Genomic DNA, 23,051 nt, shown 5'->3' on the forward strand with positions numbered 1-23,051 from the left:
ACCAGCCCCCACAGCAATGCCAGTGAGGAGCAAAGGCAGAATAGCACAAAACCCTTCCTAAGAGGGGGAGATGTATTATTTATGGAACTTAGCTCTTTAGCTTCATCACACATCTGTCTAGAATGCTAGACAGTGTTTATAAAAATATATTCAAAGCCTCAGCTGGGTCATTAACCAGAGAAAAGCTTCTAACCCGCAACAAACAACATCCTGCCCTCCCCATCCTCGACACACCCTGTTTAAACCACCATTCAGGGAAAGCCTGAAATAGCAGCAACAGCCTGAAGATCAAATCTGGAAAACGCCCACTTCGCTTGGAATATCCTGCGCCGTTTCACAGTGGGGACGAAAGGCTGTTGCTTGGGCTCACTCCCCTCAATGGTCTTGGCTTGACCTTGTTACTGGAACGCTTCCCAAAACCTGGATGGCACCACAGGAATCATAACTGTGTCTCAAGCACTTTGGGGGTTTGAACTCGGAGGCAACTTGCCTCCATGAAGCCACATCAGATCCAATCACTGCCCCCACATGCCAGGATGATGTCATAATGCAAAGCGTGTTTTGCAGTTACACATTAGGAAGTTACCAACCCGCTTAGGATGTTGTTAACCAAGAATTTGTTCTACTAGTAAAGTTTACACAATCCTCTGGAAAACTATGGCTGAAAAATATCCTACACCACAAGTTTGGAACAAAGACAGAAATACAGGTGAGCTAGAGTTCTCACTAGCACTCACAAATACTCCATATGCAATAAATTCATGTTACCTGAAGATTTGATTTTCCTCTACAGCTGGAGACAAAATATTGCCAAAGCCGTTATCTAACTGTCCAAAACAATACGTGCCTAAGGCAGCCTAGTTACACTGTTTGTAGAATGCCCCATCATATATAATCTTTAGGTTCCAGGTCAAAGCTGATTTCTAGCCATGGCAAGTGCCTCTAACTCTCCCCAGCTCCATTTTCACCGGGGATTAGCCAAGATAACCACCTCAGTGAGTGCTAAATTGATGCAATCAAAATGTTTGGACTGAGAGAGAAAAAGTTTGCCCTAAATTTGTGACTGTCTAATGCAAAACTCATGTTTGACACCTGAACTAATTAGGTATTATGTAAAGCTCACGGAGCACCATAACAAGTTATAAGCAACAGGGTTCACTTACGCAGAACTTTGAGGAGTAGCACTCATTCCATAGACCCAGAATCTAACCATGGGTGAGGATCATAAAACAATAACCACCTGGGACAAGTTCATCCCGCCTGTAAACTCATTCAAGTCCGTGGAGGTACACCAGGCATGAATTTGGCCTAATATGTACAATCTTCACCTAGAACATGGTATCTGGTATGTAATGTATTAACTACTCCATGACCATTAAGTCTTCCCTCCTGCTTCTTAACTGTTCTGTCTAGACGGGGTTCTCAACTCTGTTCATAGCACAACCCACATTTTTAATACCCACACACAGGCCTTGGCTACACTTACCCGCAAGTCCGACGGCTGGAAATCGAACTTCTGGGTTCGACTTATCGCGTCTAGTCTGGACGCGATAAGTCGAACCCGGAAGTGCTCGCCGTCGACTGCGGTACTCCAGCTCGCCGAGAGGAGTACCGTGGAGTCGACGGGGGAGCCTGCCTGCCGAGTGTGGACCAAGGTAAGTTTGAACTAATTCGAACTAAGGTACTTCGAACTTCAGCTACGTTATTCACGTAGCTGAAGTTGCGTACCTTAGTTCGAATTAGGGGGGGTAGTGTAGACCAAGCCACAGTCTCTGTATCTCCCTTCCCAGTCACATAACATCCAAACTGCAACTACCATTGCTCACCTGGAGAGGAAACATTTAGACCAGTATTGAATGTGGCTTGAGTTTCTTTTAATGCCATTTAGCAACTGGAAACAAAGAAGGCCCCAGTACCATGTGACAGCTCACCACAGACCACCAGCAACCACTCTGTAGACCACTAGTGGTCCACAGGCCACTGTAGTATGCCCTTCATAGACTGTCAATTGATTTCACTGGTAAGAATAGAAGCCAATACAGTGGAATATATATAATTTCCTGTTTTAGTTATTTTATGGTAAGAAAAAATAATTGAAAAGGTTATATCAAGAAAAACATATTCTGAGACTAACTCCAGGAGATGACTTTTCAGGCCATTCTGGGAGAGATAGGTACTACAATGAAATCACATCTGAGTGTAATCAGCCCCATCAGCCACACCTGGGGGTAATCAGCCCCTCGTGAAATGAGTTGGGAGTCTGCACCGTTCCCTATGGACAGGTGTCAACAGCACACAATCCAGCAGCACTGCTGCGATGGAGGAGTGAATTCACATGGAAACTAAGCTCCCCTTTTGCCCCCAAGGTGACTCTCCATGCTGTCTTGGTAGAGTGCTAGGATTGGGAAGCCTGTCTTTGGTGTACCTGCCCTATGACTAAACAGAGACCTTTTTAGTTTCCCACACTGTCAGCATGGAGCTTATAAAGCCCCCTACCACATACCCTAACTCCTGTGGAAGGATAATCTAAACCTTCTGTTTCATTTTAGAATGGGGTGTGCTTCATTAACAGTTTCCATACATAACACAAAGCCTCTGTCCCCTGGGGAGAGTGACAAAGGGCTGTTTCCCTTGTTTAAATGTGTGTGTATCTGCTTGGGGCTGCTTATTTGTACCACAAGCCGTTTAGTGTGGGAAAGAAATCCAAAGAGAGGGCAGTCTATTTACCAGAGGAACTACTCCCTAAGGAAGAAGAACTATGATAATTAGATATCCTGGTAACTGGCCCCATATCGTCCATTCTGGGTCTGGTGGCAGTCCCTGTGAGTGAGCTCTGGCAAGAGGTCAGCTGGTCAAAGCTTTTGCAGAATGAGCTCATGGACCAGTTAGAGTCGCCCATATTATTATTTGCTCTTCACTGGCAACTGCGCCCCCACTTTATGATGACAATCTCATAAGTCTTGTGTGCTGCTCCCAAAGGCTGGGTGCTGGTGTTATTTACCATCCTTTGCTCCCAGTTGCCAATGACAGCATGAAACCATCTTGTGGCAGAACCACATGGGAGACCCAACTTTGGCACTAGCTTTGGGTCTCCATTCATGGCATTCTGTCCCATAGTAACAATGAGCTACATAATTTCTGGGCAAAGGCTACTCCAAGAGCTGGCTATCAGAGGCACTCATGCTACCAGCCCCACCAGGCATCCTAGACAATGAGTAGAGCAGATAAGTTGAGAAAAATCTACTGAATGGAGGGAGCACGTGTAGTTTCCAGAATGGCAGGTTGGACTTTGGCCAGTCTGAAGCCGATGGGAACCTAGCTCGGGCTGGGGAGTTGGAGAAATGGCAAACCCTTGACCATAACATGTGAAGGAGCCAGCGAGAAATCTGCTTTGGGGTCCAACTGCCAGGTAGGGCTTAGTCGCCGACACCAGGCTGGCTGTTACATTTTCTTACCCCTCCCCCAATCAGGAATTAATGTCATATGCCCACAGCTGCCCAATGAGGAGAGACATTTCATTTCAAAGGCTACAGCGGAAAATAAGGGCATAGGATAGGCTAATCCAGATCTGGGGATTTCTCTTCCAAGGAGTTTGGCTGGTACAAGGTTTTCAGACGGGCAATTTCCTGGTTAGCCTTCAGGGCTTGGTTAATGAGGTACTCGCTCTCTTGCCCCACCTCTGCCAGTCGCAGGTCAAATTCAGTCACGGTCTTGTTATCCGACATTCCTTCCAGCAGCTGCTTCCCACCATCCTGGAATCAGAAAGGAGATGGGTGTGAAGTACAGACCAGAGCAGGCTTGCTGCTCCATGTCCCCCAATCCCTGGCACTCACCTACTGCCTGCAAGTGGAGTAGAGAAGAAGGGAGCATGTGCATTTCCATCTCACATGTCCTAAGTAGGAGTATGTGACAATAAGCAAAACATGGGGTATCTTATTCCTCAGCAGGAATCTCCCGACTGAAATGTTACTGGCAGGAAAACAGAAAAGGAGTGTAACCTTATGCAGTGCTCACACTAATGGCTCCCTTTGGGTATCATGTCACCCATTCATCAGCTCACTGCTAGTTAATGTCAACGCCAGCAAAATTAGGTATACCATTCCTACTCCAGCAAATGTCAAGAGAGGTCCATTCTGATAGCCTCCTTTTCAGAAATGGGGACATTTCTGTCCTGGGGACATCTGTGGCGAGGCAGAGCCTCCCACACAACTGAAGTTCAATCCACTGAGGAAATTCAAGCTGTGACAGAAAATTTGGCAGAGATCTCAGGAATTCTGGAGCTTTGGGAGGCAGCTCACCTTGGTACCATTACCTCCCTCACCTGTCAACACACTCCAGGGATTGGACCAACAGAGGTTTTCTGGAGGTGTTGAATCCTAGGTATTGTCAATCAATATCTATCAGATACCAAATAAACATGCTGCTCCTACCTTCTGTGACCACTCCTCCTGCCCCCAGCCCCCCACTGCCTTTGACCTTCCTGAGAGAGGCCAGGAAGTGGGAAAGGAAGGGAAGGAGTCTACCTTTGAAATCAACAGGAATGCAGGCACACGACCAAGGCCTGAGTTTGGTGTGTCTCTAGCGGTTCGACCAGGGGCCTGGGAGTCACAACTCCTTGCTTGGAATCCTGTGTTGGGAGGGAAGTGTATCTAATGGTTACAGCAGGGGACTGGGAGTTAAGATTCCTAGGTTCTATTTCCAGCTCTACCACTGAACACTGGCACCTCAGGCAAGTCACTTTCTCTCCCTGTGCCTCTGTTTCCTCATCTGTAAAATGGAGACAATAATACTGACCAACTTCTCAGGGTGTTTTGGGGTTTCACTAATGAACATCTGCAAAGTGCTTTGAGATCCTTGGATGGAAGGTGCTAAGCATTAGGGTTATTATTTCCAAAGATAAACCTCAACCCTTTAGCACACCCTTTTCTCCTTGTATTATTCCATTCTAGCTCTTTGCTATTTAGAGGCTAATAAAATTAGAACTAATAAAATGCTTGCCGTCTTCAAAGCTCTTTAAAAACCTTGGCTAATAAATTCTATCAGCTACTTCATGAGGTGGGCAGACAGGTACAGTAGGTATTACTATTTCCATTTTTCCAATGGGGAAACTGAGGCATAGAGCTTAGAGGTCATTTTCAAACATGGCTGCCTAGATTTAGGATTCTTTATCCACATGCAGCCAACTGAACAGAAGTGACCTGATTTTCAGAGAAGCTGAGCATCAGCAGTGTCTTCGATGTGATTTGTGAATGCCCACCAGTTTTGAAAATCAGGCCACTTGGATTTAGGAGCTGAATATTAGGCATGCAGATGTGAAAACTTTGGCCAAAGCCATGTGGTGACTCAGTAGCAGAGCTGAGACTTATGTAAATTCAGCAAGTGAGCCAGTTTCTAACAATGCTAATCTGAATATCGATACCAGCAGGAGATTATGGGGGTGATGCCTTCATACCATGATGAAGCCATGACAGTCTCAGAAATATTCCCTGAATTTCCTGGGCCTCTCTTTAACTTGGGAACAAACCTCTCAATTTCCTAAAGGCCAAATTCACAAAATACAGGTTCAACTTGAGGGTCTCATTATATATAAAGAGTGCAGGGAGTGTGAAACAATGGGGGATTCCTTTTTTTAGCGATATTTGCTGTAACCTCAGCTTCTCTGCTGCCAATAATTTATAATACTCAAAGCAAGATCACCTTGGCAGTGTGTGAGATGGAGATAAAGTTGGCTCTTTGGTGAGGGGCAGCAGTTCAGAGACCAAAGAAGCTCTGCTTTATGTAAAATCATCCAGACCAGTGGTTCTCAAACTAGGGCTGCCGCTTGTTCAGGGAAAGCCCCCGGCAGGCCGGGCCGGTTTGTTTGCCTGCCGCCAATGTAGCTCCCACTGGCTGCGGTTCACCGCTTCAGGCCAATGGGGGCTGCGGGAAGGGCGGCCAGCACGTCCCTCGGCCCATGCCGCTTCCTGCAGCCTCCAGTGGCCTGGAGCAGCCAGTGGGAGCCGCAATTGGCCGAACCTGCGGACGCGGCAGGTAAACAAACCGGCCCGGCCCTCAAAGGGCTTTCCCTGAACAAGTGATGGCCCTAGTTTGAGAACCACTGATCCAGACAGATGCTTAAGTTGGACTGCACTAGCTGCTGTAATGGCAGCAGACCGAAGCAATTTCTCTTTTAGGCAGGGAAGCTGCTTACCAGCCCTATGTGGTTGCATGCAAGGTTGATGCTAGTCAGAGCTGTGTTCTGAGCAAGGACCTGGGAGAACAGCGTAGCTGTCGGCTCTGACAACTCGTTGCCTCCCAGATGGATAGATGTCAAGGTGGCATTAGTCAGCAGGGCATGGCCTATCGCCTGGCCGCCCTCATCCTCAATGCAGTTGATGCGCAGGTTCAGAGAGGTCAGCGTAGAATTCTTGCCTAGGGCATGAGCAATAGCCTGGGCTCCTGGGGCCCGGATCCGGTTATTACACAGGTTGAGAATTTCTAGCTTGCTACGGTTGATCAGCTTGCCAATGGCTCGTGCTCCCCGGTCCCTGATCAGATTATGGGACAAGTCCAGCTCCACCAAGCATGGGTGATCTAACAAATTCCGTATCAGCACCCGAGTCTTTTCGTCATCCACTTTGCTCCGGCACAGCTTGAAGACCTGTGGGAGAAAAATATGGTTATGCTTGTTGGCACAGCAACTACCATCATTTTGAAAGGGATTTTCAAAAAGCCTAAATGAGTTAGGTACACAAGTTCAATTGAAAGTCAAAGGGAATTGGGCACCTAGCCTCCATAGAGAGCAATGCCAAATCCACCTTAGCTTCAAATTTAACAGCCACTGCTTGACCTCTAGCTGAAATATAACAACATACCGTCTTCAAGTGCACAAGAAATGACATGTTTGCCTCCACTAGGGAACCTTGCAGTCACAAAAGGGCCCCACAATGGGATCTCTGTGGCCACAGAAGAGCTCATTTCACCTAATGGTGGAAGGCAGTTGCAGAACCTGTCAATCCATCCAAAAAGGGGCAGGGGATCAGATTATTTTGCCTTTTCTCTGAATTGTGATGTATCAATTAGTTAAACTCCGGAATTAGTTAAACTCTAGAATAGGGTTCCCAGGGAGGCTGTGGAACCCCTGTCATTGGAGGTTTTTCAGAACAGGTTGGACAAACACCTGTCAGGGATGGCTTAAGTTTACCTGGTCCTGCCTCAGGTCAGGGGACTGGACTTGACCTCTTGAGGTTCCTCCCAGCCCTACATGTCTATGATTTTGGGGGGCAGAATCTCTGTAGTTGAATAACCGCGGAGCTGAGGGTTATGCTATTGTCCAGAGAGAAACATCCTCTGTGCTGGGAGTTCTAACAGCACCCCACAGTGTTTTGGGGTGTCTGTGCTGCTGTGTGACATCCTGTCACATTTTCTTTGTTAAGTAACATATTGCATGCATCTGCTCGTAAAAGTTAAGAGACTGGCCTAACAGAGAGCTAGCTCCCTTTGCTTATCCCCATCCAGGATTATGCAGGGAGGTGCAACTGCTCCTTCTGTCCTGATCTACAGAGAACACATTTTATATGGGGGGAGAGGGTTACTCACATGAATAAGATGCAGGCTTTACTGAACCTCACACAACACATTAAAAAAAAATTAATGGAGATATCCCATCTCCTAGAACTGGAAGGGACCTTGAAAGGTCATCAAGTCCAGCTCCCTGCCTTCACTAGCAGGACCAAGTAGTGATTTTGCCCCAAATCCCTAAGTGGCCCCCTCAAGGATTGAACTCACAAGCCTGGGTTTAGCAGGCCAATGCTCAAACCACTGAGCTATCCCTCCTCCCTCAATTACACACCACCAAGTTAGTCTCATTTCAAACATGAAGTTAGACAGGCACTGCAAAGGGGAAAAGCCCTGTCCTTAGCTAGCAGACCGCCTGGCTTCACATCTTGACTTTCCACTCACTTGGCCAAATTCAAGCCTGGTGTAGGCAGCCCTATCAATTTCAACAGCTACAGACCTGCTTATACCAGCTCTTAATGTTGCCCGTTGTGTGGCATCAAATGCATTTCAAATACTTGACTGGTTTTTGTGATTTGGCTGTGGCCCCTACATATTACAGTGAATTGCATCCTATGAATATATTTAGGCACCAAATTAGAAAGTTTGAGACAGTCAAATTATTTGAGTCAAACATTTGAAAGCCACCCACTGGACTGGGAAGACTAATGGTGAGCAGCAGGTAAAACTGGTCTCTTGGCTCTTTGCAAGGGTATTCTGTCCCTGTTTTAGCTTATCCTTTCAAATATAAATGTTAAAAAATCAGTTTGGGCAAGTTACTTTCAAGGCGTGGCACTTCTTGAAAGCATTGGCCAGAGAGCAACAGTCCTGATAGGTGAAGTCAAAGAGGCTCCACTCGAAGTTCATGCCACAGTCTTTCACACCATACGTCAGATGCAGCTCTTCAAGGTGAGAGAGGGCAGCAGTGAGCACTCCTAGGTCATAGTGATGCATGCAGAATTCATCGACCCCAACATCACTCCCAGAATCGGACATGTCATCCTCTTCCTTGTTCTGATCCAGCTTCACCGGTGGGAGGAACTGATCGATTTCCAGCTTCCTCACATACTCCTTGCAGAGTGGGATGACCTCCAGGACTTGATTGGGGTCGGTTGTGTTAGGAATGAAGTACTTCAGGATGCTCTCCAGGTGGCGTTCAAAGAACATCCGTTTCCAGCTGCCCCCATAGCGGGAGACATCACACACTGCCCAGCGCTCAGTACAGCACCTCTTCCAGTAGCCTTCGTCGCTGATCAGGTTGGCGGTCACTGTGAGGGGCAGGCCTGTGGAAATCCTGTCCAGCACCTTCCTTTGGTGCTCTGGCAGGAGACGGTCCACGACAGGATTCTCTGTAGGAAGAAGAGAAGAGGTTACTCCCCCAAAGCATTCTGAATCTGGGGGGGGGTATGTTAACTAATCCAATTCCCCTAGAAATATCATGGTGAGTAATATTCTAAACCAGACCTATTGACAGAAGGTTTTTACCATTTGTCAATCATTGATTTTATATGCTGTTTGGGAATAGCATCTGTTAACGTATGCTCCCTTCTGCTGCTCCCATAGTACCACACCACAAAAATATTGTCGGGCCTACATAAACTGTGGCTAGTAATTTTGTATTTTTATTTCTAGGTGGTGGACTTCTTGTTGTCTAAGTAGCTATTTAATGGAAAATTCTGCTCTAGTACACCAATGTAAATCCAGAATAACATCACTAATGTGAATGGAGTTGCTCTGGATTTACACCAGTATACGTAACAGGAGAATTTGGCTTGTTGTTTGGAGAACTTCCCCAGAGGATTGTAACCTTTTAAAGGAGAACATTTTGGGTCTTGGCTCTTTAAATGTTCTTTATAAAACTTATCTTATCTTTGCACCTTTGTATATTCTGCTAAAAGAGTTACCCACTTTTTGCCCACCGAGCCCTCTCTATCTCCTCCTTCAAACCTACCTTACTCAGAAAAATATTCCCTTCTCCTCCAGTAATCTCTCTTCACCCCTCTGCCCTGAACCTCTGTCCTATCTCTCATCTCATCTCGCTGACACTGGAAGCTCTTTGGGGCCGGGAATTTCTGCAGAGTGCTATATACACTTCCAGGACTATATACCTGATTTGTATTAATTATCATACCATGATGGAATCATAGAGACGAGAAACAGAAAGACCTGTCTGCACATGGAAAATCCTATTCTGAGAAGCAAAGCTGTGTTCCTACTTTCTCTCTCTTCTTGGCTGTCTCTCTACTAAAGATATCTACAGAAAAAGAGCGCTGTGGCTTTACTTGGAGACTTCTTCCAGTATTCCCTCCATTTCCTCCCACACACTAACATCCTCACACTGCAGTGACCCTCTCTTAGACAAACCCTTTCTGAGGCCTTCAATGCCACTTTTCTGAATCGGGCAGAGCATCACTGAGGATCGAAGGAAGTTACTCCTTTTCCTTCCCAGTTTCACTGGGCTCCCAGACCCAGGCAACTTGGGACCCAAACTCTGAACCCTGACCTGGCAGCGTGCTAGACTAGCAGCCTTGCTATTTCTTAGCAGTTCATCTGGTCCAGATGCACACGCTCCACCTGAGGAAGTCACCATTCTTGGGTTGTCACATCACAGCTGACAGCTGTGGAAATGTTAGTGAAATCGTAAGTTTATATCCCACTCCCACACCCTTCATACATTACTTGTATTCTTCAACTGGGGCAGGGAATAGTTCTACCTCTGTCTGTACAGCACCCAGCACACTGGGACCCATCCTGACTGGGCCCCTGGAGGGTACTGTAATGTGCGAGATGACGAAGAGCAGAGAAATCTGACTTCAGTGCTCAGGGTAAAAGCTGATATAGTGAGTCCAAGCAGGGCATGGAGGGAAATCGAGGAGCACCCCAACAGATAGGATGGGCTGAGGTCAGAGCAGCTTCTCACTCTGTAGTAGTCCCAGTGGGCCAAATTCATCCCCCATGTAACTCAATGGAAACCACTGCAATGGAGTTACATAGACACATCTAGCTACTGAGCAGCAGGAGAGATGTTTTCCTGTGTCCACTCTCTTTCCCTTTCTTTGACACTCAGCAGGACAGAGAACCCAGTGTGAGCCTGCTCCACAACCCAAGGGAGAACAATGCGGTCTGCAGGACTGCTGTGGGGATGGGACCATGGCTTACTTTCAAAGTTGCTGACGATGTGCTGGAGGCAGAGCTCACTGAGGTGTGGAACAATGGCCAGGGACCACTCAGGATCCTCAGCAATGATCCGTCGCATGCGTCGGGGGTTGGCTGCAGGGTTCACCACTGATGTTTTCAATGGGGGAGAGGCCATGTTCGTGTCTCCAGAAACTGGCTCCTGCATCTTCACGTGCTAGTCTGACCCTACCCCCTTAGATGAAATAGAAGGAAAGTCTGCATCAGGACAGATTCACCAGCACATTTCCAACCAAGGTTCCTGGGGGAAAAAAGACAGTTTAAGAAAGGGCAAATAACTGGAGCCTCTCACTGGTGCTAATAAAAACAACAACAAAATGTTGGCACTCCCATGACATCACTCTGCACACCATCACTCTGCTCACTTTGGATACCCTTTTCTGCTACCCTTTGTCTGTCTTGTCTATTTTAGATTGTAAGCTCTTCAGGGCAGGGACTTTCTATTGCTCTTATGTTTATACAGCACCTAGCACAATGGGGGCATTGTGTAATAAACATAATAAACAATACAATGGTATTGCTATAAAGAGCTATTAATGCTTTTTAGAGGTTGAAGGTCATTGCAACTGTATTAACTTATATCTGCAATTTTTTCACTGCCCTTCCCCATTGCCTTCTATCCGAGGATTTCGGTGCTCTTTACGAACATTTGTTAACTGGAGCTTCAACACCCCTGTGAGAGGAGTCAGTGTGATGGGGCAGATAGACCCCACATTAGCAACAAGGAGGTAAAGGAGAGCCTGTGAATCTAGTTGATCTCACCTTGCTACACCTGCAGCCAATGTCAGTCTTTCTGGGCCTGTTATCCCATCCATCAAATGGAACTGGAATAGAATAGACTGCCAGTCCCCTCCTCTACCCACTATGTCTCTAAAGACCAACACTCTCTTTTTTCCCTTTTGAGGGTCAAATTTGCCAGTTTCCTTTCCCCTATGCCACCATAGCTCTCAGCCTTCATGTACCCATGTGCGTGACAGCAGCTTGTAAAGAGTAATGCAGAAACTCTCGGTGAGGGACATGACAAAGAACAGACTAGGAAACAAGGTAGCTTCATTTGTCTAAGAGGGATACTCCTGTCTCCCTTTCCCGATTCAGCATTGCCAATGGCAGTAATTTATACTAATGGACGATTTAGATTTGTGGGGGTCTAAGACGAGTGACATACCTCTCAGCTCCCGAATACAAGGTAAGTCCAGATCTTTATTTACACTTCGGAGCCCAGTTTGACATGGAGCTTAAGGCTACTTTAGAAACGAGCACTAAACAATGACAAGATGTTCATCCAAAAAGACCCTCCAATAATATCCTACAAAGAAGCCTGCAGCACGTAGAATCATACGCCACGATGTCCCTCCCCGCACATCTCTGCTGAGCAGCGCTTTGATCCCACGCATCATTTTCCCTTAAAGGGAGAGAAGCAGATGCTGCTACACAGATCAAGCTCATCATTTCTTTTCCCTTTGTGAGACTGCTCCATTTTCCTTTACAGCACCGATATGTGCTGGCTCAGCCAGTACTAGTCCCTGTTTCTTTGAAACCTTTGTAGTAGGTTTTGACAGTCCCCCAATCCCCCAAACTGTCTGTGGACATTATTATAAAACAACCTGCTAAGAAGGAAGAGAGGAGCTCTATGAAATGCTAAGAAGAACTAGATAAGCAAAGAGAAACGATTCATGTTGTATTGCAGAGACTGTCAGCAAAGGCTTCTTCATAGGTATTCACAGCACACAGCAGGTACTACAGGACAGTGACCCGCTAATATGCTGGTGGGGAATTGGAGATGAGGGTAAGGTTATGGCAGATAGTTATTGGGTTTTAGAATCATAGACTTTAAGATCAGAAGGGATCATCTAATCTGACCTCCTGCACATTGCACTCCTGAAATAGAGCCCTAATCTCTGGCTGAGTTACTGAAGTCCTCAAATCATGGTTTAAAGACTTCACGTTACAGAGGATTCACCATTTACACTAGTTTAAACCTGCAAGTGACCTGTGCCCCATGCTGCAGAGGAAGGCGAAAACCCCCAGGGTCTCTGCCAATCTGACCTGGGTGAAAATTCCTTCCCCTGCCCCAAAATGGCAATCAGACCCTGAGCATGTGGGCAAGACTCACCAGGCAGATACCTGGAAAGAATTCTCTAGTAACTCAGAGCCCTCCCCATCTAGTGTCCCATCTCTGGTTGTTGGGGATTTTTGCTACTGTCAGTCACTGATGGACCACATGTCATTGTAGGCAGTCCCATCATACTATCCCCTCCATAAACTTATCAAGCTGAGTCTTGAAGCCAGCAAGGTTTTTTCCCGCTGTTGCTCCCCTCAGAAGGCTGTTCCAGAACTTCACCCCTCTGATGGGTAGAAACCTTTGTCTAATTTCAAGCCTAAACTTGTTGATTGCCAGTTTATAGCTTTGGTGGTTACAGAGGAGGAGAGAAGATAGAGGGTAGCCTAAGATGGTGGGGAGGTCAGGTTTCCTGGTATGGAGGGGGAAATTAGCATGGGGATGACTATGGAAATGGCAGTGAACAGGCTGAAAGGAGGAGGGACATACACCTAGGAGGAATGGAAACCACCCCACAAGGGGGTGGGGGGAAATTGGGGGAGGCAGAGAGAACATTCAGAAATGAAGAGTAAGCAGTGGTGAAACAGAACTATTTCTTCAACGAGCCCTGAAACACAGAGGAAGTTTCCAAGGGTGTTCAGAGACAGCTAACAAGAACTGTGGGGAAGAAGAGAAGGGGCCAGATTCTCAGCTGGCATAAATCAGTGTAGCTTCTTGTCTGTAATGGATTTACACCACCTGGAAATCTGGCTTTAGGGACTGAAGAACTCCGGTGGCATTGATATCACGTTAAAGAGGACACGCTATTGGGACAAGTGACCTTTCTCTACCTAGTGCTTTCTTAAAGGTGTCAGGTGCTTCTGCACTTCCCAAGCCAGTTGCAGTTCCCTGTGGCTACTGACAGCTTTCCTTACATTTCTGGAGCAGTCCCAGAAAGGCTGGAAACTGCAGCACAGCATAGATGGCCTAGGGTTACTTCATGGTCATGTCCCAGAAAATGGTTTGAGTGTCAATTTACTGATGGCACAGTGACTATGTGGAATGATTTTAGAGACCAAGTAAACAAAGCCACATGGCATATTCCATTTCCAGGGCAACGAAATGGGGGAAAGGTGTAATTCCTAAGTCCCTCATTAGGTAATATGCATCCTGCACTAATCAATAAATAGATCATTATAATCTGTGAAGTTTGTAACCTAGAGTCTAACAGACATTTAAAAAACAAACTACACCATCCCCAAGATACCAGCACCAATCTCCCATGTGACCACATGACCAAATTGTTTTCACCCTTGTCCTCCCAATGCTACAGCACCTCCTTTAGCTTATACTTGCAAACTCTTGCAAAATCCCTGGGACAGGAACACTGTCTTTATTTGGTTATGTAAAGCATGAGGCAAGTAACTAAATAATAATCAGCCAAGAGTGACCAAATTGCAGTCTGTAGGCCAAATCAGGGGCGGTGGAATGGCAGGCAGTTAGCGCCCACACAATGGAAATACTGTGGGGCCTGATCTATGTTTCCACCCCTGCAAGTCATTCCCTGTACACTGTGTGCATGCGTGCGGGGCAGAGGTGCTGAAGCAGCTGCTGCAGGGCTGAGGAGCAGGTAGGTATTACACCCCGTCCTCTCTCTCACACCCCAAGTATTCTCTGCTGCCCATGATGCAGAGCATTCTCCTTGACTCCCCTTCCTGTCCCGGCCATCCTGACCTCCCCCTGTTGCCTCTGACTCTTCCCACTCCCCCTGCAGAAGCACCTCCACCTTCATCCCTCAATCAAAGTACATAAGTGCCCTCAGATTTAACAGAGCAGTGGTCTGTAGAAACTATGCCCCAGGATGCTATCTTCTGCTTTGATCTGAGTGGTGATGTAAAGTAAATAGATCTTGGGTCTGTCTGCATTGGGAAAAGAGATTAAGGTTAGCTTGGGGTTAGCTAACACGTTATCTAAACCTAACCTCAGTCTCTTTTCCTAATCTAGACAAATCCCACATGTGATGCTGCACAGTACTAACCATACAGCCACTAGACTGGACCCCTATGGTTCTATCATTGGTTCTATGCAAAATATGTTTCTCTCCTGTGTTCGGTTTCCAGTTCTCCATTGTTCCTACTTAGCATTCAGCGTGAACATGAATATAGCAGGAGTGAGGTTGTTATGGGGTGATAACTATTCCACAAAGGTGTCTGAATCAACTCAAAGGCTCCAAGGTGTTGCAGAGTGCCAAGTCTGACGCTGAATCATTGATCACACTGAATCAATTCACACAACCTTTGGCATGGTAATCATATACCCCTGCTCCTGTTCAATGGCATGGTTTTCTGGATGCTTCCAGTCCAGACACAAATCAGTTCGTGAAATGGCTTCTTTCACTGATTTGGGCTCATGTACCCCTATATCTTGGCTTCAGGAATCTGAGACAGAAAACTATAGCTGATGTGGCAAACAAATTCCAGCAGCTGAGTTTGCGTCGCATATATTTAAACATTGGATGGATGGATGGATGGATACTAAAAAGCAAATTACAACTTCTTCACTGCAGAGGATGTGAGGGAGATTCCCACACCTGAGCCATTCTTTTTGATGACAAATCAGAGGAACTGCCCCAGATTGAGGTGTCGATAGAGGAGGTTTTGAAACAAATGTATAAATTAAAGAATAATCTGTCTCCAGGACCAGATGCTATTCACCCAAGAGTTCTGAAGGAGCTCAAATATGAAATTGTGGAATTCCAAACTTGGTATATAACCTATTGCATAAAGCAGCCTCTGTAGCGGATGACTGGTGGATAACTAATGTAATGCTGATTTTTAAAGAAGGCTCCAGAGGTGATCCCGGCAATTACAGGCTGGTAAGCATAACTTCAGTACCAGGCAAACTGGTTGAAACTATAGCAAAGAACAGAACGATCAGACATATAGATGAACACATACATTGGGGAAGAGTCAACATGGCTTGTGTAAAGGGAAATCATGCCTCACCAATCTATTAGAATTCTTTGAGGGTGTCAACAAACATGTGGACAAGGATGATCCAGTCGATATAGTGTACTTGGACTTCCAGAAAGCCTTTGACAAGGTCCCTCACCAAAGGCTCTTAAGCAAAGTAATGGGATAAGAAGAAAGATCCTCTCATGGCTCAGTATCTGGTTAAAAGATAGGAAACAAAGAGTAGGAATAAATGGTCAGTTTTCACAGTGGAGAGAAGTAAATAGCAGGGTCCCTCAAAGATCTGCACTGGTGCCAGTGCTGTTCAACATATTCAAAAGAGATCTGGAACAAGGAGTAAACAGTGATGTGGCAAAGTTTGCAGATGACAGAAAATTAAGATAGTTAAGTCCAAAACTGACTGTGAAGAAGTTACAAAGGGATCTCTCAAAATTGGGTGATTGGGCAATAAAATGGCAGATGAAATCCAATGTTGATAAAGTGCAAAGTGGAAAATATAATCCCAACTATACGCATAAAATGAATGGGTCTAAAATTAGCTGTTACCACTTAAGAAAAAGATCTTGGCGTCATCGTGGTTAGTTCTCTGAAAACATCTGCTCAATGTGCAATGGCAGTCAAAAAGCTAACAGAACATTAGGAACCATTAGGAAAGGGATAGATAATAAGACAGAAAATATCATGATACTGTATATATCCATGGTACACACACAGCTTGAATTCTGCATGCAGTTCTGGTCACCCCATGTTAAAAAAAAATTGGAAGAAGTTCAGAGAAGGGCAACAAATATGATTAGGGATATGGAACAGTTTCCATGGGAGGAGAAATTAAAAAGACAGTGACTGTTCATCTTAGAAAAGAGATCACCGAGGGGGGATATGATAGAGGGCTATAAAATCATCAGTGGTGTGGAGAAAGTAAATAAGGAAGTGTTATAAGTGTTATGGGGGGGAGGGATAGCTCAGTGGTTTGAGCATTGGCCTGCTAAACCCAGGGTAAATCAGTACTTGGTCCTGCTAGTGAAGGCAGGGGGCTGAACTCAATGACCTTTCAAGGTCCCTCCAGTTCTACAAAAAGAAGAACAGGAGTACTTGTGGCACCTTAGAGACTAACAAATTTATTAGAGCATAAGCTTTCGTGGACTACAGCCCACTTCTTCGGATGCATCCGAAGAAGTGGGCTGTAGTCCACGAAAGCTTATGCTCTAATAAATTTGTTAGTCTCTAAGGTGCCACAAGTACTCCTGTTCTTCTTTTTGCGGATACAGACTAACACGGCTGTTACTCTGAAACCTCCAGTTCTAGGCGATGGGATATCTATATTAATTATTATTATGTACCCCTTCAGATAACACAAGAACTAGGGGTCACCCAATGAAATTAATAGGCAGCACTTCTTCACACAATGCACAGTTAGTCTGTGGAACTCATTGTCAGGGGACGTTGTGAAAGCCAAAAATATTACTGCGTTCAAAAAAGAATTAGATAAGTTCATGGAGCGTAGGTCCCATCACAACATTATCAATAAGCCAAGAATAGTCAATAAAAGTAATGCATGCTCCTTTCCACCTACTCTACACTTAAATCATCTACAACACAAAGGTTTTATTAAATAATATGCAGTGAAATTGGACATGAGGTAAATTCCCAATCTATTTTACTTGTGCACAGATTAAGGCAATTTGCCTTTCTGCATAAAAACTACTATAAAAAAACCTATTTCCTCTGGTAGTAAAGAATTCCACCCAATGATTCCAGGTTAGATTGCTATCACTCTAGCTTCTTCACAGCATGAAGTAAGAAATAAGGAGGTCTGCTCAAAGAGAAAGGTTTCTGGCTTTTGTGGCTAATCCAATGCCACTGAAGTCAATGTAAAGAATCCCATTGACTTCACAGGGCCCCCCCTGACAGCAATAAGTCAGTCCAAGAAATGGATTAAACATAAAGCCCCTGTCAGCCCTAGAGCTCGTAAATGTATCTGAAACTATTTCAAGCACAGTTACAGCCCAACCCATATCTAGGCCCCGTCTACCCAGAATTTTAGGGAGTTTGCTCACCATTGCTCTAGCATTGTGGAAACACTGGCTAAGCTGCAGGTGTTTTTACTATCACAATATCTAGATCTGCTCTGAGCAGGACTGGATGACAGTAGTAAATACACCTGCTCGGTCTAGCATTCTCACCACTGCTACCACCAGTGTAGATCCACCAGTGGTGAATTAGGGGAGCCATTTTTGCCGATGTATGTTATATTTGTATTAAGCAACTATGTAGTTGACTTCTATGGGGTAATGTGTATAGCCTGGCTCTCAATTTTTTATACACTCACATGCACGCCCATACATACTGGACAAGGAAAGTGTGCTAGCTAGTCACGTTGGAAAACAGCTGTCAAGTTCAGAACGGGCAGAACTAGCTTTGCCATCCATTTGCTAACACGGTTATTTATGTGAACAGTACAACCAACTATGCCAGAGACAAAATTCTCTTCTATATCTCCTTTTCCTTAAGGTGCCCTGAGTCATCACCAACATATCAGACACTCCTCAGTGATGGGGGGTCATTGTGTTTATGAAGTAACACCTCAAGAAAGGTAGCTGCTCGGGAATTAACCAGCACCTATGACAACACTTGCCAATCAGCAATGTCTGGCACGGTCTTGTCAACTCTTGAAGGGGCACTTTATGCGGCAGTAATTGTGAGAAAGGTGACATCCAAGATGAGAATACACAGATAGATGGAGTCAACAGAGAGGTAAGGAGAATATCCAGCCACTTCCAAAAACGTCAGTGCTTGCTCATCCAAGTCAAGTCTAGCTCTAGCAACGTCCTGAACTAGCAATGACTGGATCCTCTCTCCTCTCCATCAAGCTGTTCTCTAGACTCCCAATAAAAATTAATTGGTCACTTAATTTTAATAATTAATTAAAACAATAGTTTGCCCTTCTTTAGCTCCTTCCATCTGAGGATCTCAATGTACTTTACGATCAGTTAATTTAATCCCCCATTGAGGTAGGCCAAATAATTTCTTGGTTTTACAGTTGGGGATAATGGGGTTCAGAGACTTGCCTGGGTCATACAGGAAGCCCATGACAACACTATGAATAGAACTTATTTCTAAATTCCCAGGCCTTTGCTTTAACAACCAGAACATGATCCCTTCTCCTCACTAATGACTTGCTGGCATTCCTTTCTATATTGTAAATGTCAGGGTCCTTAAAGGTGAACTGAAGGACTTTCTATCTGCCAAGATCTGACTTCAAGCCCTCACAGTTCTGTTTCTCCTATAACTGCAGATAGCATTACTAGCACCAGAAGCTGAAAAATGCTATTTTAGGAGTTAGCGATGTGATCAGCTCCAGCAGAGGAAAAAAGAAACTGAGGGCCTCAATGCAGATTTTGGGAAGTAAGCAAAGGCAGAAATGATTTTCAAATCAAGTGTTTTAAGAAGTATTCTCCCTAAGTTCTTACATTGAGCCATCTCCATGGTATCGGAGTCCCAATTTACAACAGATCCTCACTAATTTATACTAATGACAGGCCCATGTGTGATTACCAAATGTTGCAAATTGAAGAGTAGGCAACCAAACATAATTTTAAGAAATCGTACTTAAAGCATCACATAATATGCTTTATCATGTCTTTTGACAAGCATAATTTAGTACTGATTAATAAGAGTAATATGCCAGAGCATGCTAATATACTGACTGTGGTATATTTTGTAAAAGAAATGAAGACCTCACTACAGCATGACCTCTTCTGTTAAACACCCACTGAAAGTTGGGATGAGAGCAGTTGGGGTTTTTTAAATGACAAGTACTGAGTTTGTGAATTAACAGACTCTGTGAGGTTATTACTTATTGTATAAGCATTTGGCAGTGTGCTCCAGACAAATACAGGCAGCCCCCCGCCCAAGGAGTTGGCAACACAAAGCCCCCATATTTCCCTAAGTGGGTATAACCCACGTAGAGAAGAAACTCCCTAAATTTCCTCTGTAAGGAATTGTTCAGCTGGCTGAGGGGGAGAGCCAGGGGGGCAGCCCCAACCATCCCTGGCTCCCCTCCAGATCCACATGGAATTCACTGCAGGGTGGAGCCTTCTGCCCACAGGCTTTGTACCTGTGCACCAGCTCTAGGGCCCATTCCCTGCCCAGCTCTAGTTCCTGGGCAGGGACGTCAGCCCGGGTCAGAGTAATACACATGCTGCTCTTCTCTCGCCCCCCACCCCTGAGTCTGGAGGCTCCCGCCCCAGCCAGGATCCCTCGCTGGCCCCAGCCGCTCACCGTCTCCCGGTGGGCGCCTCCTCCCGCCGGGCCTGGCCTGGCAGGCAGGACCCGGCCGCGGTTGCTGGGGAAGCGGCCCGTTGTCAAGGGCGGGGCCGGGGAGGGATTCCGAGGCCGGAAGCGAGGCGGTCCCGCGGTGCCGGGGGCGGGGGCAGTCCCGGAGTTCGGGGGTTCGTGTGTGTGCCCCGGCCCCGCCGTGGGGTGCCCCCTTCATGCCGTGACAGGTGCAGAGCCGCCCCAGAGCCATGCACGGGTCTGTTCAGCGGCCCCGCAGGAGGAGGGGTCACCCCCCGCTCCCCAACATTTGCAGCAATCAGCAGCCCCGGCGGCACCAGCCCTGGCTCAAGCCTCGGCTACACACACAAGCTGCACGGCTTATACTGACCCGGGACAGCTAAAGCAATACAGCCCCCAGTGTGGTCCGGTGTAAAGGTGCTCACAGTGGTAATAGGGTTGTCACCTCTGAGGTACAAAAAAATGGGCTATCTGGGCTGATCCTCCTGACCCCATGCACTGGGCAGCTGGCAGCGCCTGCGGAGCTCCCTGGCAGATTTCCTGGGACAACTACATCAAAAAAGGGAGGATCCTGGGAAAACCTGGACAGGTGGCAACCCTAAACAGTATAGCTATGCCCATTCAGGAAGGGGAATAAACTTCACTAGTATAAGGTAGCTTTATGTTAATATAACAGTGTTCACACTAGGGGCATACTGGTACAACAATAGCAGTAAAAAAAATTGGAATCCAAACCAACAGTTATACCTGTATAACAGCTGAGTGTAGACCAGGCCTTAGCCCTGGTCTAGTATAACTATGTTGCTCAGACATGTGGAAAATCCACACCCAGAGTGACACAGTTATACTGACTTAACTCCCAGCTATGTTGGCGGGAGGGCTTCTCCTGTCAACCTAGTTACTGCCTCTAGGGGAGGGATGTGGAGTACCTACACTGACAGGAGAAGCTCTCCCATTGGTGTAGGCAGTGTCTTCACTAAGCACTACAGCAGCGGAACTGCACCAGTGCAGTTGCAGTGCTGTAAGTGCAGACAAGCCCCGAGTCTCTAGAGACCCCTTCCACCCCCATGCACAGATGACACTCAGAGCACTTCTGCTGGGCTCCAGAGGGAACTGCATCCAGCTGTGAGCTGACGTGGGTGATGTTTAGATGCTGGAGGTCTGATTGTCCATTGGCTTGGCCCTCGCATATTCATGACACCTGGCAAAGTGGGTGTAACACATTGCTGTTCGGATTTGGTAATGCTTCATATGCACTTTGCACTGGTGTAAATGACTATGCAAGGTGCAGGGCAATGGAGAATCAGGCCTCAAGAGCTTGAGGGAGAGGGAAGTGAAGTGGGAGTGGGATCTGGGAGAATCCTTCCCCCATCACCTCCTCTCCGGTCCCAGTGAAGCCCAGGCAGTTTACTCTGAAAACTGTCTCTGGAAAGGATCTGGATCCTGGGATGTTGATCTAAGTTCTTATGTGCAACAAGGAACCTTCACCCCAACAAGACACTGGCCTTCAGCAGCCCCCTCAGGGTGTTGGCCTAGAACCCACCTGAGACAACCAAAAGGCCAGCTATGGTAACTGCTGCAGTTTTCCGGACATCCCAGAAAGACCTTTCCCTGGAGAGCTTAACAAACACTACACTCAGAAGGATGAAATCTTTGCTGGTCTGAGGGATTTTGTTTTGGCTTCACTGTTTGGTTTGTAACCGTTTCAGTTATTGCAGCTACTTATCGTTTGCTAAAGGTACACTGTCAACTTGAATTTTCTGGAATTGGCTAATTCCAAACCGTCATATTTTCTGATAGAGTCCCCTTTAAATGGTGTGTCCCGAAAAAATACTCCTAAGAAACAAATTGAATTATTGAATTGAATTATGAATTATTATTATTTATTTGCTCTGTTGCTGATGTTTAGGAAGGTCTTTTAGGCAGGTCAGAGGACACTGACAAACAGGCCCAGATCCACTTCCCCAGCCCATTCTCTCTGTGGACATACCTATTTGGTGAGCTGGTAGAGTGGAGGACTATAGGCTTAATTCCCTTGGTTATCCTAGTTCAGTGGTTCAACTCTGGCTCAAAGGAATTGGCTGTTTGGTTTCAATACAGCTGCTGTTACTATGTAGTTAACACCTTATTTCAGGAACTGTGGACTGGTATGAACCCTTAACAGACAATGAAAGGTTTCAGAGTAGCAGCCCTGTTAGTCTGTATCCGCAAGAAGAATAGGAGTACTTGTGGCACCTTAGAGACTAACAAATTTATTAGAGCATAAGCTTTCGTGGACTACAGCCCACTTCTTCGGATGCATATAGAGTGAAACATATATTGAGGAGATATATATACACACATACAGAGAGCATGAACAGGTGGGAGTTGTCTTACTAACTCTGAGAGGCCAATTAAGTAAGAGAAAAAAACTTTTAAAGTGATAATCAAGATAGCCCAGTACAGACAGTTTGATAAGAAGTGTGAGAATACTTACAAGGGGAGATAGATTCAATGTTTGTAATGGCTCAGCCATTCCCAGTCCTTATTCAATCCTGAGTTGATTGTATCTAGTTTGCATATCAATTCCAGCTCAGCAGTCTCTCGTTGGAGTCTGTTTTTGAAGTTTTTCTGTTGTAAGATAGCCACCCGTAGGTCTGTCATTGAATGGCCAGACAGGTTAAAGTGTTCTCCCACTGGTTTTTGAGTATTATGATTCCTGATGTCAGATTTGTGTCCATTAGTTCTTTTCCGTCCTGGAAATCCTGGACGCCCCATCATCTCAGGCATTGGCACCCTAACATCAGGCTTATCTGGGTATGTGGACTCTCTCCTCAGACCCTATGCTACCAGCACTCCCAGCTATCTTCGAGACACCACTGACTTCCTGAGGAAACTACAATCCATTGGTGATCTTCCAGAAAACATCATCCTGGCCACTATGGACGTAGAAGCCCTCTACACCAATATTCCACACAAAGATGGACTACAAGCTATCAAGAACAGTATCCCCGATAATGTCACAGCTAACCTGG

General features: G+C 45.9%; 1 protein-coding gene across 3 annotated transcripts; it reads right to left on the reverse strand.

The window, feature by feature from the left end:
* Nucleotides 1-600: 600 nt before the first annotated feature.
* Nucleotides 601-20,183, reverse strand: TCTE1 (t-complex-associated-testis-expressed 1). 3 transcript variants are annotated; one of them, XR_010599825.1, is made up of 6 exons: nucleotides 20,023-20,166; nucleotides 10,696-10,972; nucleotides 8,317-8,885; nucleotides 6,191-6,640; nucleotides 1,768-3,752; nucleotides 601-1,471 (listed from the first exon to the last, which is right to left on the reverse strand). XR_010599825.1 is itself a non-coding variant. In XM_005296330.4 (5 exons), the coding sequence occupies exons 2-5, from the start codon at nucleotides 10,877-10,879 to the stop codon at nucleotides 3,558-3,560; spliced, it is 1,398 nt and encodes a 465-aa protein (XP_005296387.1). In that variant the 5' UTR covers nucleotides 10,880-10,972; nucleotides 20,023-20,166; the 3' UTR covers nucleotides 601-3,557. The 3 variants fall into 3 exon arrangements, 2 of the variants coding, with proteins under 2 accessions (XP_005296387.1, XP_065445328.1); XM_005296330.4 differs by having other exon boundaries at nucleotides 601-3,752; XM_065589256.1 differs by lacking the exons at nucleotides 601-1,471; nucleotides 1,768-3,752 and adding an exon at nucleotides 4,523-4,627 and having other exon boundaries at nucleotides 20,023-20,183.
* Nucleotides 20,184-23,051: the final 2,868 nt, after the last annotated feature.

This window comes from Chrysemys picta, chromosome 3, assembly GCF_011386835.1.
Source record: "Chrysemys picta bellii isolate R12L10 chromosome 3, ASM1138683v2, whole genome shotgun sequence".
NCBI lineage: Eukaryota > Metazoa > Chordata > Testudines > Emydidae > Chrysemys > Chrysemys picta.